Source organism: Oratosquilla oratoria, chromosome 17, assembly GCF_046742065.1.
Source record: "Oratosquilla oratoria isolate Oo_2021 chromosome 17, ASM4674206v1, whole genome shotgun sequence".
Taxonomy (NCBI): Eukaryota; Metazoa; Arthropoda; class Malacostraca; order Stomatopoda; family Squillidae; genus Oratosquilla; species Oratosquilla oratoria.
Window position 1 is genome coordinate 54553411 of NC_134793.1, and position 14694 is coordinate 54568104.

The 14694-nt window shown below is 38.2% G+C and overlaps 1 protein-coding gene across 1 annotated transcript in view; it reads right to left on the reverse strand.

The window, feature by feature from the left end:
* LOC143034288 (uncharacterized) overlaps positions 1–11909 on the reverse strand; it is an 18612-nt gene extending 6703 nt beyond the window's left edge. Inside the window, exons 1-3 of the mRNA XM_076200223.1 lie at positions 11688–11909; positions 9597–9688; positions 1–1011 (exon numbers count right to left, since the gene is read on the reverse strand). The exon at positions 1–1011 is cut by the window's left edge and continues 100 nt beyond it. Coding sequence (XP_076056338.1) covers positions 1–1011; positions 9597–9688; positions 11688–11909 — 1325 coding nt within the window. The remainder of the gene's footprint in view (positions 1012–9596; positions 9689–11687) is intronic.
* Positions 11910–14694: the final 2785 nt, after the last annotated feature.

Here is a 14694-nt window from a genome sequence, read left to right on the forward strand (position 1 = left end):
TCCGAATGCTTGATATGTGAATTAGAAAAAGTACCCACAGACGGCGAAAGTAAACGTGTGAGCCATTTGGACAATCTGTTTGTGCACGAATTCCTGTTGGAAATTATTGATCTAAGTGGGGTTCCCTCTTTATGAATTTTAGGGAGACCGTAAAAGTTAGGTAACTGAGGGTTGATCACTAGAATGTTATTATTGAAAAACTCATTTCCAACTATCTTCCGCGCTTGTTTGTTGAAATCAGTCACTGTGCTTTTAAGTGGGTTTTTGGTCAGCTGTTCATAAGTCTCTCTGTCCTCTAATAGGTCAAATACTTTCGAATTATAATCTGATTCATTAATAATTACTATTTTACCCCCTTTATTTGCCTTAGTGTTGATGATATCTTTACGTCTAGAGAGATTTTCTACTGCAGTTTTGTAGCGTTTAGGTAAACCGCATCCTTCACTGAAACAATTCATAATACCTTGTAACAAAACACCTTTTAAGCATAGTAAGTCCTTATCATATTCATTTGAAGCCAAAAACTTGTCAAAACCAACAATATAATCAAGGGCCTGATGTTTACTAGGTTTCATGGCAAAACTGATACCAAGTCCAAACACTCCCAGTTCAAGTTGTGTAAGGGATAAATTTGAAATATTCACCACATTGTCAGTGAGAGAAAATTTGGACCAAACACTGTTGTTGCACAATCTTGTTAATTTCTTACTAAGAATCACTGAGTGTTTATCACTAATATGTGTGGATTTACCAATAGCAAGTCTAGAGAGAAATTTGTATGTTAGGTCATCGGGACATAACAACTTAAGGGTCCTGGTGGAAGATCTTACTCGGAGGTAAGCAGCGTCACTCTCCAAAGACGCAAGTTTGATACGTTCTTTCAAAAACTCTTTGATGTAACTTGGAAAACTAAATCCCAAATGGTTGTACTTATGGAATCCAAAGGATTTGGGACACACTTGTTCTTCTAAGCACTTCACTAAAAATTGGCGTTGGTTCTTCTTCTTCTTACTGGAAATTAAAGCAGATTCAAGTTGTCTAAATGCTGGTATGAGGCCTTCCCTATGTGCAAGGAGGAGGAGTAGAGAGGGTTCCATCGTGGGTGTAAAAGAGCACAAAAACTCTGTCAGGTATGCACAAAACATCTCCGCGGTCTTCCTCCATACATCAACAAAGGATCACCGCATAAATTGGAACACACCAGAAATAATATATAAATCCAATTGTAGCTTTAGGAGAAAGATAGTCGAATCTTTCCTCATTAAACACTTGCCAAATTTTAATACATCAAAAGGGCAATGGTCACCTGATTGTATAACAATTTATGCTATGAATAAATTATTACCATTCCGGAATCCGCCCCACCTCGGACATGTGACTTGAGCCATCTCCCCTTGTTCCCACTTTGTACCTCTCTCACTGTATATATTCTTGTACATTATACCTTGTACCTATCTGCTGAAGAGGTGGTCGAAATATACAGTTCATCTGTTTCTTTTGTTTTGTTTCTCCGACAGTGGGTAATTTAAACATTTTATCAAATGTGCTACTACATTTTCGTCTTGTGATATATATATATATATATATATATATATATATATATATATATATATGTATATATATGTACATATATATATATATATATATATATATGTGTGTGTGTGTGTGTGTGTGTGTGTGTGTGTGTGTGTGTGTGTGTGTGTGTGTGTGTGTGTGTGTGTGTGTGTGTGTGTATTCACCTCGGATCTGCTGCAGCCTCTTTTCGAGACAGCCAGACACCACCCTACGGCAGTGAGCTCAGAGCTCATTATTAGCAGATCTCTGGGTAGGTCTGAGACCGCTCACACTCCACACACCGGGAATGCAAGGTCACAACTCCTTGACTAACGTCCCGTACCTACTCGCTGCTAGGTGAACAGGGGCTACACGTGAAAGGAGACAAACCCAACTTGTGTGTGTGTGTGTGTGTGTGTGTGTGTGTGTGTGTGTGTGTGTGTGTGTGTGTGTGTGTGTGTGTGTGTGTGTGTGTGTGTGTGTGTGTGCGTCTGTGTGTGCGTGTGTGTGTGCGTGTGTGTGTGTGTGTGTGTGTGTATGTGTGTGTGTGTGTGTGTGTGTGTGTGTGTGTGTGTGTGTGTGTGTGTGTGTGTGTGTGTGTGTGTGTGTGTGTGTGTGTGTGTGTGTGTGTGTGTGTGTGTGTGTGTGTGTGTGTGTGTGTGTGTGTGTGTGTGTGTGTATGAGTAAGTATATACTAAATTCAAAATCCTAGAGGGTACGTTTACATAGGTAGAAACAGATAACAAATATTAATTGAAACCATTACATTGTAATTACAAATTTCGAATTGCTGTTAAATGTCATTCACATTTTCCAATATGAATTCCTGTGATGCAACATCCCACCATTTATTGGGATCTTTCCTCTCTTAAAGAGAGAATTAATTCACTTAATCTCGTGCAATCTGCGAATCTTTGTTGGAATCTGCATTCTTTTTTTATATACTGGAAAATGCAGTATGTAAGAACTTGAGTGTTTCATATAATGTAATATAATCGTAGAAATGAACATAAGAACATAAGAATGAGGGAGACTGCAAGAGACCATAAGGCCTACACTAGGCAGCTCCGGATCCATCACCACCTGTCATCCCCATCCATAAAGTTGTCTAATCATTTCTTAAAACAACTGATAGTTTCAGCGCTTACTGCATGGTCACTAAGTTTATTCCATTCGTCGACCAACCTATTAGTAAGCCAATTCTTGCATATTTCCTTTTTAAATATGAATTTGTCCAGTTTATAACCATTACTGCGAGTCCTGCCCTGTTGTTTTAATATGATGGCCTTGTTTGCATCACCCTTGTTAAAGCCTTTGATCCATTTGAACACCTCTTTTAGATCACTCCACACTCTGCATCTTTCCAGAGCGTGTAAGTTAAGATGCCTAAGCCTCTCTTTGTAAGGCAAATTTCTGATTCCATGTATCATTTTGGTCATTCGTCTCTGTACTGATTCCAGTGAATTGATGTCCATTCTGTGGGACGGAGACCAAAACTGTACCACATAGTCAAGGATGGGTCTAACTATCGCTAGATAGAGTTTAATAATTACCTAGGCAATTCTATTCGTTACCGTCCTAGCGATGAAACCTAATGCTCTGTTAGCTTTATTCCTGGCGCTAGTGCACTGTTTCCTGGTTTTAAGGTCCGGATTCACTAGAACTCCCAAGTCTCTCTCGGACTCAGTTTTCTAAAGCGTGTTATCTAAGCTGTATCTATTTTCGGGGTTATGTAGCCCTACGTTTAACCCGGTACACTTAGAGATATTGAAATTCATTTGCCATTTCACCGTCCATGTGAACAATTTGTTAAGATCATCCTGTAGAATCTCTGCGTCGTCTCCTGACCTAATTAGGCGTCCTATTTTAGTGTCGTCCGCAAACCTACTAGCATCACTATTTATCCCGTCGTCTAAGTCATTTATGTACATAATGAACAATAAGGGACCCAACACCGAGCCCTGGGGGACCCCACTAGTAACATTGCCCGACCTAGATTTTACTCCATTGATGGTGACCCGCTGTTTTCTGTTACTAATCCAAGTTCTAATCCATTTTAACGCTTTTCCTCCTATGCCATGGGCTTTGATTTTATTTATTAATCTCTGGTGTGGCACCTTATCGAACGCTTTGCTAAATTCAAGGTAAATAATATCGTATTTATTATTGTTATCTGACGCCTTATATACTTTAGTGTAAAAGGATAGAAGATTAGTCACACATGACTTACCCTTGGAGAAACTATGCTGTCAATCACGAATTAAATTATGTTTTTTTATTTGTTCTCTGAGTCTATTTACTATTACTGATTAGAGCATTTTTCCTATAACCGATGTCAAACTGATTGGCCTGTAGTTGCATATAGACGATCTATCTTCCTTCTTAAAAACAGGAACAACGTTTGCTTGACTTCAAGCAGTAGGCACAAAACCAGTGTCTACTGATTTATTAGATATTTCAGTTAACTGGTCGCAGATTTCAACTTTACACTCTGTTAGCTAGTAGCGTTGTTTTGCTTTTCTATTTCTATTTTAATTTATTTTTTATTTTATTAATTTTCAAAATCTTTATTCATTTATCGTATCTTGGCGTTTGGAAAAATAGGTGTGAACTGAATCTGCCTCCTTTGCTATTGAAATTATCACAGGTAAGTGAGGGATGCAACCATAAGGCAGCCAGAATAAAAGTACTAAATATACTTATGGAAAAAAATTAAGCATTTTGAAACCAGTAATGAATGCGAAATTGTATCTGTCCGTTTGTCCAGGACCCCTGTTTCTCAGTCTACATTTGCTCTAATTAGATGGTAGAGTACCAATTAATGATCTTAGTTTTGAGCCGTTAGCCCAATGAGCCATCCGAAGGAACTAGCTCAAAAATCTACAGGGACTGCGACTTCTAAGCTGGTAAATGAATAATATAACCAAGGCAGGTAGGAAAAATAAGTTCTGTACGTTTATTATTATTTTTTTTTCTTTTTTTAATAAACATGGGTGATCATCTCAATTACAGCAGAACTGCTAATCCCCAGTCTTAACCCATTGAATTTGATGATGCAGAATAAAGTATATCCTGATTTTCTTGTTTTGAAAGGTGCTAGTTTGACACGCAATTTCCCTGAAGTATATATACATACATATATATATATATATATATATATATATATATATATATATATATATATATATATATATATATATATATATGCTAATAAGAACACGGGTACGTGTGTTCACTTATGCAAAGTAGACCACTTGGAAAAAGGAAACTAACGAAGCAGAGCGCTTTCGTATATTACATCTTCAGTGCAACAAGTACAAAGTAATAGAAATGCATAGATAATATATACATGAAACAAAGGGACAAGGACAGTTTGAATAAGGGTGGCGGCCAATTACCCCCTGGAGGGCGGAAGGTCATTGTCAATTAACTTATGATGGTGGGGCGACATCAGGTCACAGTCGCCAGGTTCACATTGTCGATGGGTTACAATTTACCTGATATCATCTTACTAATTTCTTGACAAATAGAATTATCAAGTTTGTATAAGCCTTTGTGTAGGTTGGTATTTTGATTACTGGTGGTATGAATCAAACTACACTCTATTAAATTTCTTGCTATTATGTTGTTGGTATAATAGATTGGCTGGGCATTATCCCAATCAACTGGATGATTATTTAATTCAATGTGTTTGAAAATACCACTCGAATTATTGCCATAAGAAAAATGTTAGGGATGGCAATAATTCGAGTGGTATTTTCAAACATATTGTCGCCCCACCATCATAAGTTAATTGACAATGACCTTCCGCCCTCCAGGGGGTAATTGGCCGCCACCCTTATTCAAACTGTCCTTGTCCCTTTGTTTCATGTATATATTATCTATGCATTTCTATTACTTTGTACTTGTTGCACTGAAGATGTAATATACGAAAGCGCTCTGCTTCGTTAGTTTCCTTTTTCCAAGTGGTCTACCTTGCATATATATATATATATATATATATTTTTTTTTTTTTTTTTTTTTTTTTTTTTGTAAGAAAATGCGATTTTGTCCTCACAATTATTAAAATAAAAAATTAGTAATACAATAACGTGTTTTTCGGAGAAAATTAAAGCCTTTATTAGTTTGGTCTCTTATGTTATGCCTCTTGTGTTCTGTGGCAACAGGTGTCACTTTAGTATATTGTATTAGCTCCAAGAAATCATCATTCATAGCTTACCTCACTTTTACAAAAGAGTTAATTAAGATAGATTAAACTACTTCCATAATGTGATGGAGTTAGTCACCTTTTAGGAAACTTTACTGAAACGCTCGCATGAACGCACGATGCAAACACCACGAAGCAAACTCTCTTCTGCAGTTGATGACAAAAACCTTCTTTAGACGGATAACTTATTCGGTTCACCCAAAAATTGGCTTGTGATTCCCACATTTCAGAATTTCATCCTTTCTGACTATTCTTTTTCGCTCTAGTGTTGATTTCAGTAAGATCACTATTCAAATGGGTATGTGGTATAGATATTGCTGCCAAATTGATTTTTGCCAAAATAAAGTAAACTATCTATGATACACACGCACACACACACACACACACACACACACACACACACACACACACACACACACACACACACACACACACACACACACACACACACACACACACACACACACACACACACACACACACACACACACACACACACACACACACACACACACACACACACACACACACACACACACACACACACACACACACCTACGAGCTCTGAGCTCTCTTCCAGGAGGGAAATAGCTGTCGATCACGAGTCCAACACGTGATCCAAAGACCAAGATCCAAAGACCAAGTGAATACACACACACACACACACATATGCACACACACACACACACACACACACACACACACACACACACACACACACACACACACACACACACACACACACACACACACACATATATATATATATATATATATATATATATATATATATATATTATTTCATCATGTCTATACCTGCTATAAAGAGCCTTATATAATTATTTCACCAGACAATAAATTTTGGTAAATTTTATGATATCGCCTTACCAATTAACGTGAGGCGATCAAGGGAGCAAATACTTGATACTTCGGTTGTTTGAGCTCGATGGAGATATATTACACGAGATAAAAGGCTCTCCTAATTTAACTACGTATTCTCCCATATTGGATACATTTTTTTGTTTTTTTTTAACTATACGTCATTTTCTTAAAGCAAGGTAGCTAGGAACGGGAAGGAAAGAGAAAGGGAGAGAGAGAGAGAGAGAGAGAGAGAGAGAGAGAGAGAGAGAGAGAGAGAGAGAGAGAGAGAGAGAGAGAGAGAGAGAGAGAGAGAGAGAGAGAGAGAGAGAGAGAGAGAGAGAGAGAGAGAGAGAGAGAGAGAGAGAGAGAGAGAGAGAAGGGGGAGGGGAGAGAGAGAGAGAGAGAAGGGGGAGGAGAGAGAGAGAGAGAGAGAGAGAGAGAGAGAGAGAGAGAGAGAGAGAGAGAGAGAGAGAGAGAGAGAGAGAGAGAGAGAGAGAGAGAGAGAGAGAGAGAGAGAGAGAGAGAGAGAGAGAGAGTTACCATTTCACTCGTACTTTATCCATTCCTTCCACTCCTTGGCTCCTTTAATTCCCAATATTTGAATATTGCACCAAATTTCTTTCCTCCAAGTAGTGTCCTTGATGTTCTCCTCTCACGGAACAATAGTTATCTTAATCCAGTATTCCTCAAACTTTTATAAGCTACGGGTCACTTCCCTCGGTGTAAATGCAGAGGCGGGCGCCAAAAAGTTAGAGAAATTATGAAAATAATGCACACAGTTTTCTTTTCAGATAAGCATAAATTGGATTAATAATAATCTCCCTCTGATGAACCCTCGCTTATGCTATGATAGAGTTCTGAGGGCGCCGTGGGACTCACGAGATACAGTTCGGGGACCACTATCTTCACCTAAGCATTTCTAATCTGTTATCATCGAAAAACATTTCATAAGATCATAAAGACATAAAAATGAATGAGACTACAGGAGACCAAGAGGCACACACTAAGCAATTCCATGTCCATTACCGCCTGTCATCCCCATTCATAAAGATGTCTAACCGTTTCTTAAAACTACCAATGGTTTCAGCGCTCACTACAGGGTTACTAAGTCTATTGCAATTCGTTGACCACATTTTTAGTAATCAGTTCTTGCCTATTTCCTTCTTAAATCAAAATTTGTCAAACTTAAATCCATTACTGCAAGTCCTTCCCTGTTGTCTTAATATGATGACCTTGTATGCGTCACCCTTGTTAGAGCCTTTGATCAACTTCAACGCCTTTGTTAGATCACCCCGCACTATGCGTTTTTCCAGAGAGTGTAAGTTAAGGTGCCTAAGTTTCTCCTCATTAGGTAAATTTCCAAGCCCATGTAGAATTGTGTCCATTCTCTTCTGTACTGATCCTAGGGAATTAATGTCCATTCTATAGGACGGAGACCAAAATTGTACCGCATAGTCAGAGATGGGTCTAACTAATGCTAGCAAGATTTTGATAATTACATATGCACTTCTATTTATAACCGTCCTAACAATGAAACCTAATGCCCTGTTATCTTCTATATATTAATACGCTTGTAACTATATATCGTGTGTGTCACGCGGTGACGTCACGGCAACGAAGCCTTCCAAAATTCCTGACGACTGATTGGCTGCAAGCGAAGCGAGAGTGGTGACGTCATGGTAATGGAGACGACTTATTAGCCGAGAGCGGAGACGTCACAGCAAAAAGGAGACGACTGATTGGCTGCCAGCTAAGCGACAGTGGTGACGTCACGGCAACGGAGACGACTTATTGGCCCTCTGGAATTCTATGGTCCTCCATACGCCCCACATACCCAGCCTATCTAAATTCTAATCTATTTATAACATCTGTTATTTTCTCTCTTTTAGTTATTTCTGTCAGCTCATTACTGTGTCGTCCTCTCCACCTATTCTCATTTCCGTCAAAAACTGATCCAGTAATTCGTCTCAATATTGTATTCTCAAACACCAGTAGTCTTTGTTCATTTTTTTTTTCTGTTAAGCTCCATTTCTCACTGTCATATAAAATTATAGGTCGTAGAATTGAATTTTAGATTCTTAATTTTGTATTTCTTGATATACTTCTCTTCTTTAGTATTGGTAAAAGGCTAAAATAAAATGTTTGCTGAAACGATTTTTATATATATTTCTGTCTTCATCTCGTTCCTATTTGTTAATGGTACACCTAGATATCTGAAACTCTCTACCTCTTCTTTTCTCTTGTCTTCAAAAACCACATCCTATACGTTCCTCTCATCTCTGCTCATACACATTATTTTGGTTTTATGGAAATATATTTGCAGCTCAACTCTCTCCACTGCCTCTCCTGGCGGGGTGATTAGATCTTTCAAATCTCTACTCTCGGTAAATAGGTCCACATCATCAGCGTATATATATATATATATATATATATATATATATATATATATATATATATGTGTGTCTATATAAATATGTATATATATATGTATAAACATCTATATATATATATAATGTATATATATATATATATATATTTACATACAAATATATGTATATATATATACATATATATATGTATATATATACATATATATAAATATTTATATATATATATATATATATATTCCTAAACAGAAATGTAGTAGCACATTTGTAAATGACACACAGGAAACCCACAGTCGGAGAAAATAATCTTCGAATAAAGAAGAATCCTATATTTCAGCTATCAAATGTAGCCCTCTTCAGGAAAGAGGGCTAGAGTTGATAGCTGAAATATAGGATTCTTCTTTATTCGAAGTTTATTTTCTCCGACTATGGGTTTCCTGTTTTATATATATATATATTATATATATATATATATATATATACATACATATATATATATATATATATATACATATATATATGTATATATATGTATATATATATATATATATATATATATATACATATATACATATATATATTCTCACGTCCATGGCTTGAATTGAATCCTGTGTTTGTGCTGTGTCACGCCCTTGTGTGAATAGAGTAAAGTCTCTTGTTTGTAATTTTGAGGCACGTCCTATATGAATATATGTTATAAATTTGTATTATATTCCATATTGCATAAATATATATTTTCGAACTATTAAGCATTTATTTGTAGCCCAACTCTCTCCGCTGTCTCTCTTGGCGGGGTAATTAGATCTCTCAAATCATCTCTATTCTCGATAAATAGGTCCACATCATCATCGTATATATATATATATATATATATATATATATATATATATATATATATATATATATATATATATATATATATATATATATATATATATATATATATATATATATATATATATATATATATATATATATATATATATATATACATATACACTGAATGGTTCCCAGTGATCAATTAATATATTTTTTTCAACCACAAATCACTTTTAATTAATCAAATTAATTAATTAATTTAATTAATTATTCTCTCTTTATAGCGTATTGGTTCAAGTCACTGTAACTTTGTTACGGGTTAGCTGGGTTCGAATCCTCGGCTCATCCTCGTTTCAATTTCCAACGAATGCCTCCATCGAGCGATTCTTCAGTCTCGACTGCGATGGAATGGAATTAAAAGGGATTTGTGGTTGAAAAAAAATATATATATATATATGAGAGAGAAATACGCTAATGGCAGCGACATCAAACCAATAATTTTTTTATGACAGTTGCACGCGGGGCTCGAACCCACTGTACTCGGCTATCCGTAAATTACCTGTACGGCGCCCTAGACCACTACACCACAGAGACTATAAAATCCTTGCAACCTGGAATCGAACTGATTCCCGAGGGAAGGAAGATCACTTATTACGGCGATCCGAATTCCTGTATTACTCAAGGACCAGCCCACCAGTGGTGTGGGGTAAGGACCGGGACGAACCCCTTTCACGCTTATCGCCATTGTAACTATGAGAGAAATACGCTAATGGCAGCGACATCAAACCGATACAACTGTCATAAAAAATTTATCGGTTTGATGTCGCTGCCATTAGCGTATTTCTCTCATAGTTACAATGGCGATAAGCGTGAAAGGGGTTCGTCCCGGTCCTTACCCCACACCACTGGTGGGCTGGTCCTTGAGTAATACAGGAATTCGGATCGCCGTAATAAGTGATCTTCCTTCCCTCGGGAATCAGTTCGATTCCAGGTTTCAAGGATTTTATAGTCTCTGTGGTGTAGTGGTCTAGGGCGCCGTACAGGTAATTTACGGATAGCCGAGTACAGCGGGTTCGAGCCCCGCATGCAACTGTCATAATTTTTTTTATCGGTTTGATGTCGCTGCCATTAGCGTATTTCTCTCATAGTTACAATGGCGATAAGCGTGAAAGGGGTTCGTCCCGGTCCTTATGCCACACCACTGGTGGGCTGGTCCTTGAGTAATACAGGAATTCGGATCGCCGTAATAAGTGATCTTCCTTCCCTCGGGAATCAGTTCGATTCCAGGTTTCAAGGATTTTATAGTCTCTGTGGTGTAGTGGTCTAGGGCGCCGTACAGGTAATTTACGGATAGCCGAGTACAGCGGGTTCGAGCCCCGCATGCAACTGTCATAAAAAGTTATATGTATATATATATATATATATATATATATATATATATATATATATATATTGCATCTAGGCCAGAGAAGACCTCACTGAATGTTTTGGTGTCATGGTCTCGCTGGGGCGTAAGATGATGATGATGATGATGATGATGATGATGATGATGATGATGATGATGATGATGATGATGATGATGATGATGATGATGATGATGATGATGATGATGATGATGAAGATGATGAAGATGATGATGATGATGATGATGATGATGATGATGATGATGATGATGATGATGATGATGAAGATGATGATGATGATGATGAAGATGATGAAGATGATGAAGATGATGATGATGATGATGATGATGATGATGATGATGATGATGATGATGATGATGATGATGATGATGATGATGATGATGATGATGATGATGATGATGATGATGATGATGATGATGATGATGAACTTGCTACCTCACCAGTCATCTTGATGTTGTGTAGGGCTACTTGGACTTTAAAACGGTCGAACCAACATTTACTGGTACTGAAAGATGACCCATCCTTAACTTCATAGCCCTTTTTATGTAGGTCATTATAAATCGAGAGGGCTTTCGTTGTCACAAGGGAGGTAGAAAGAGAATTGCTGCGGCGAGGCACATCAATCCACAGCCTTAAGAGTCTCCCCATTTCCTCCATTATTGGTTCCCTCTACCTCAGCGTTTTTGCCCTTAATGTAGCTGTTTCACCATCTTTCTTTACACTGTCTCCTTGTTTGATTATTGTGGAGACAGTTGATTTGGATAACTGCATGATTCTGGCGATGGAGTTAGCCCCTTCACCTCCTTCATGCCGCTTATTTTATTTTATTTTATTTTTTTCTCCAACGATGAACTCTTCATCGGTCTTTTGGGCTTTATCTCACCAGTAGTAGTTGTTGCAGGCCGCTTGGAAGCCATCACATTATGTATTACTCTCGTAAAAACAACGGTGAGTGTGAAATAGTAGCACAAAACACAGCCAGTGATACACTGGACGGGGGAGTAAACACAACTGAATAAAGAGCGGGAACGAGTTTCGATGGGTGGCCGATGGAGCATGGGTGGTGCTTCGATCACGGTGCGTTTGTTTACGGCTTGGTGATTGTATAATGGAGCGCAAACATCAAATAAACGAGCGACTGGTGACAATTCAAAAGGATCATATAAACAAAATGTCGGATATCAGTCCTTTCTCGTCCTTACTCAACAGACATTCCCTTCTTTCCCAATGGCCCTTTTACACCATCCATCCATCTCATCCTAGGACACCCCCGCATGTACACTCGTTCCACCTCTGCCTTCCACACCTATTTTACTATATTTTCTCCACTCATCCTTTACATGTGTCCAAACCATCCAAATACTCTTTCATCAACCCTATCTCCAACCCCCTTTCCACCCCTGTTCTCTTCTTCACCTACTCATTTCTCACTCTATCTAGCCTAGTAACCCCTATCATACTTCTCAGACACCTCATCTCAAACACATTAAAACTTCTCCTGTCTTCCTCTCTTATATTCCATATTTCTGCCCCGTAGAGTGTTGTCAGCACAATCACTCCTTCATACAATCTCCTATTACCATCCATTCCCAAATGCTTATTTCTCATTACACTTTTTAATCCACCAAGGCATTCACTCACGTCTCTCAATCTACATTCTAACTCCACCCCCATTCCTCCCTTTTCTGCCACATTCGCACCCAAGTGTCTAAAACTATCCACTTTCTCCAGTCTTTCTCCCTTAATAGTCACTTCCAGTCTGCTACCATTTTCTCCCCTTATACATTTCATCGTCTTACTTTTACCCACATTTATCTTCAATTTCCTTCTTTCACACATCTTCCCAAACTGTGTCACCAACTTCCTCAATCCCTCCTCTGATCCTGCTACAAGAACAGTGTCGTCAGCAAACAACAACTGGCTTATCTCCTTTTCTCTATTTTCTTTAACCATCTCCAATCCCTGACCCACTATCCTTGCATTCACCTCTCGCACCACCCTATTCATGTATAAATTAAACAGCCAAGGTAACATGACAGATCCATGACGAAGTCCCACCTTAACGTCAAACCACTCTTTCTCTCGTAAAAACTCTTGTTTACTCTGAACAGATTTCCTCCTATTCCATATATCTGCAAGATCTCCCACAGTGCCTTCCTGTCTACCCTGTGATAGTTCTTTTTCAGATCCATAAAAGCCCAAAAACCATCCTTATCTTTTCCTATAGCTTTTTCACACATCTGTCTTACCACAAAAATTTAATCTACACAACCTCTACCTGTCCTAAATTCACACTGTTCCTCACCAATTACTCCCTCTGTTCCTATCCTAATCGGCTCAATCAAGACCCTTCCATAAGCCTTCCCATCTACACTTAACAAGCTGATCCCTCTGAAACTACTTCATTCACACTTGTCCCCCTTCCCCGTGTAAAGTGGAACTATACAGGCACTCTTTTAGTCCTCTGGCGCTCTATCATCTCTTAAACAAACATTAAATAATCTCACCAGCCAGTCTACCATCACTGTACCTCCTTTTTTCAGACATTCTCTACGGCATCCATCCAACCCAGGTGCCTTACCTGCTCTCATCATCTTAACAGTTGCCTTGACTTCATATTTCCTTATTTTTCATCCATTTTCCTCACTGATCACTCTCATTTTCTTGGCGATTCTCACTGAATTTACCTTTCCCTCCCTATCCTCCTTCACATTTAGCAATTCTTTGAAATACTCTGCCTACCTTCCTCTCACTGCCTTCTCTACTATTATCATCTTTTCGTCTGCACCTTTTACCTTTTCTTCTCTACTTGATTCACCTCCTCTTCCTCTCTTAATTTCTTTCCAAAACATCTTTTTACTACTTTCAAAACACTCTGTCATACTCTTACCCCATTTCACATCTGCTCTCCTCTTTGCCTACTTTATCTTATGCTCTATTTCTCTTTTCTTTTCCTTGTACATCTCATATGATTCCCTTGTCCTATTTAGTAATCAATCTGTGAAAGTTCGCTTCTTCTCTTCTACAGCCTTCTTTACTTCCTCATCCTACCACTCACTATCATTCCTTCTATTTCCTCCCATCCTCCTTGTTCCACACACCATCTTTGCACACCTTATGAATCCCTTCTTAAACCATCCCCCATCCGATTCTTCTCTTCTACAACCTTCTTTACTTCCTCATCCAACCACTCACTACCCTTCCTTCTATTTCCTCCCGTCCTTCTTGTTCCACACACCATATCTGCACACTTTGTGACTCCCTTCTTGAACCATCCCTATTCCTCCTTCATTCCTAGATCTACTCTATCCTTCACTCCCTCCCACTCCTCTCTCAGCTTCCTCTTGTACTCCTTCTCCTACCTCTCCTATGATTCCCTCGTTCTAATTTGTAACCATTCTATGAAAGCCTGCTTCTTCTCTTCTACACCCTTTTTTGCTTC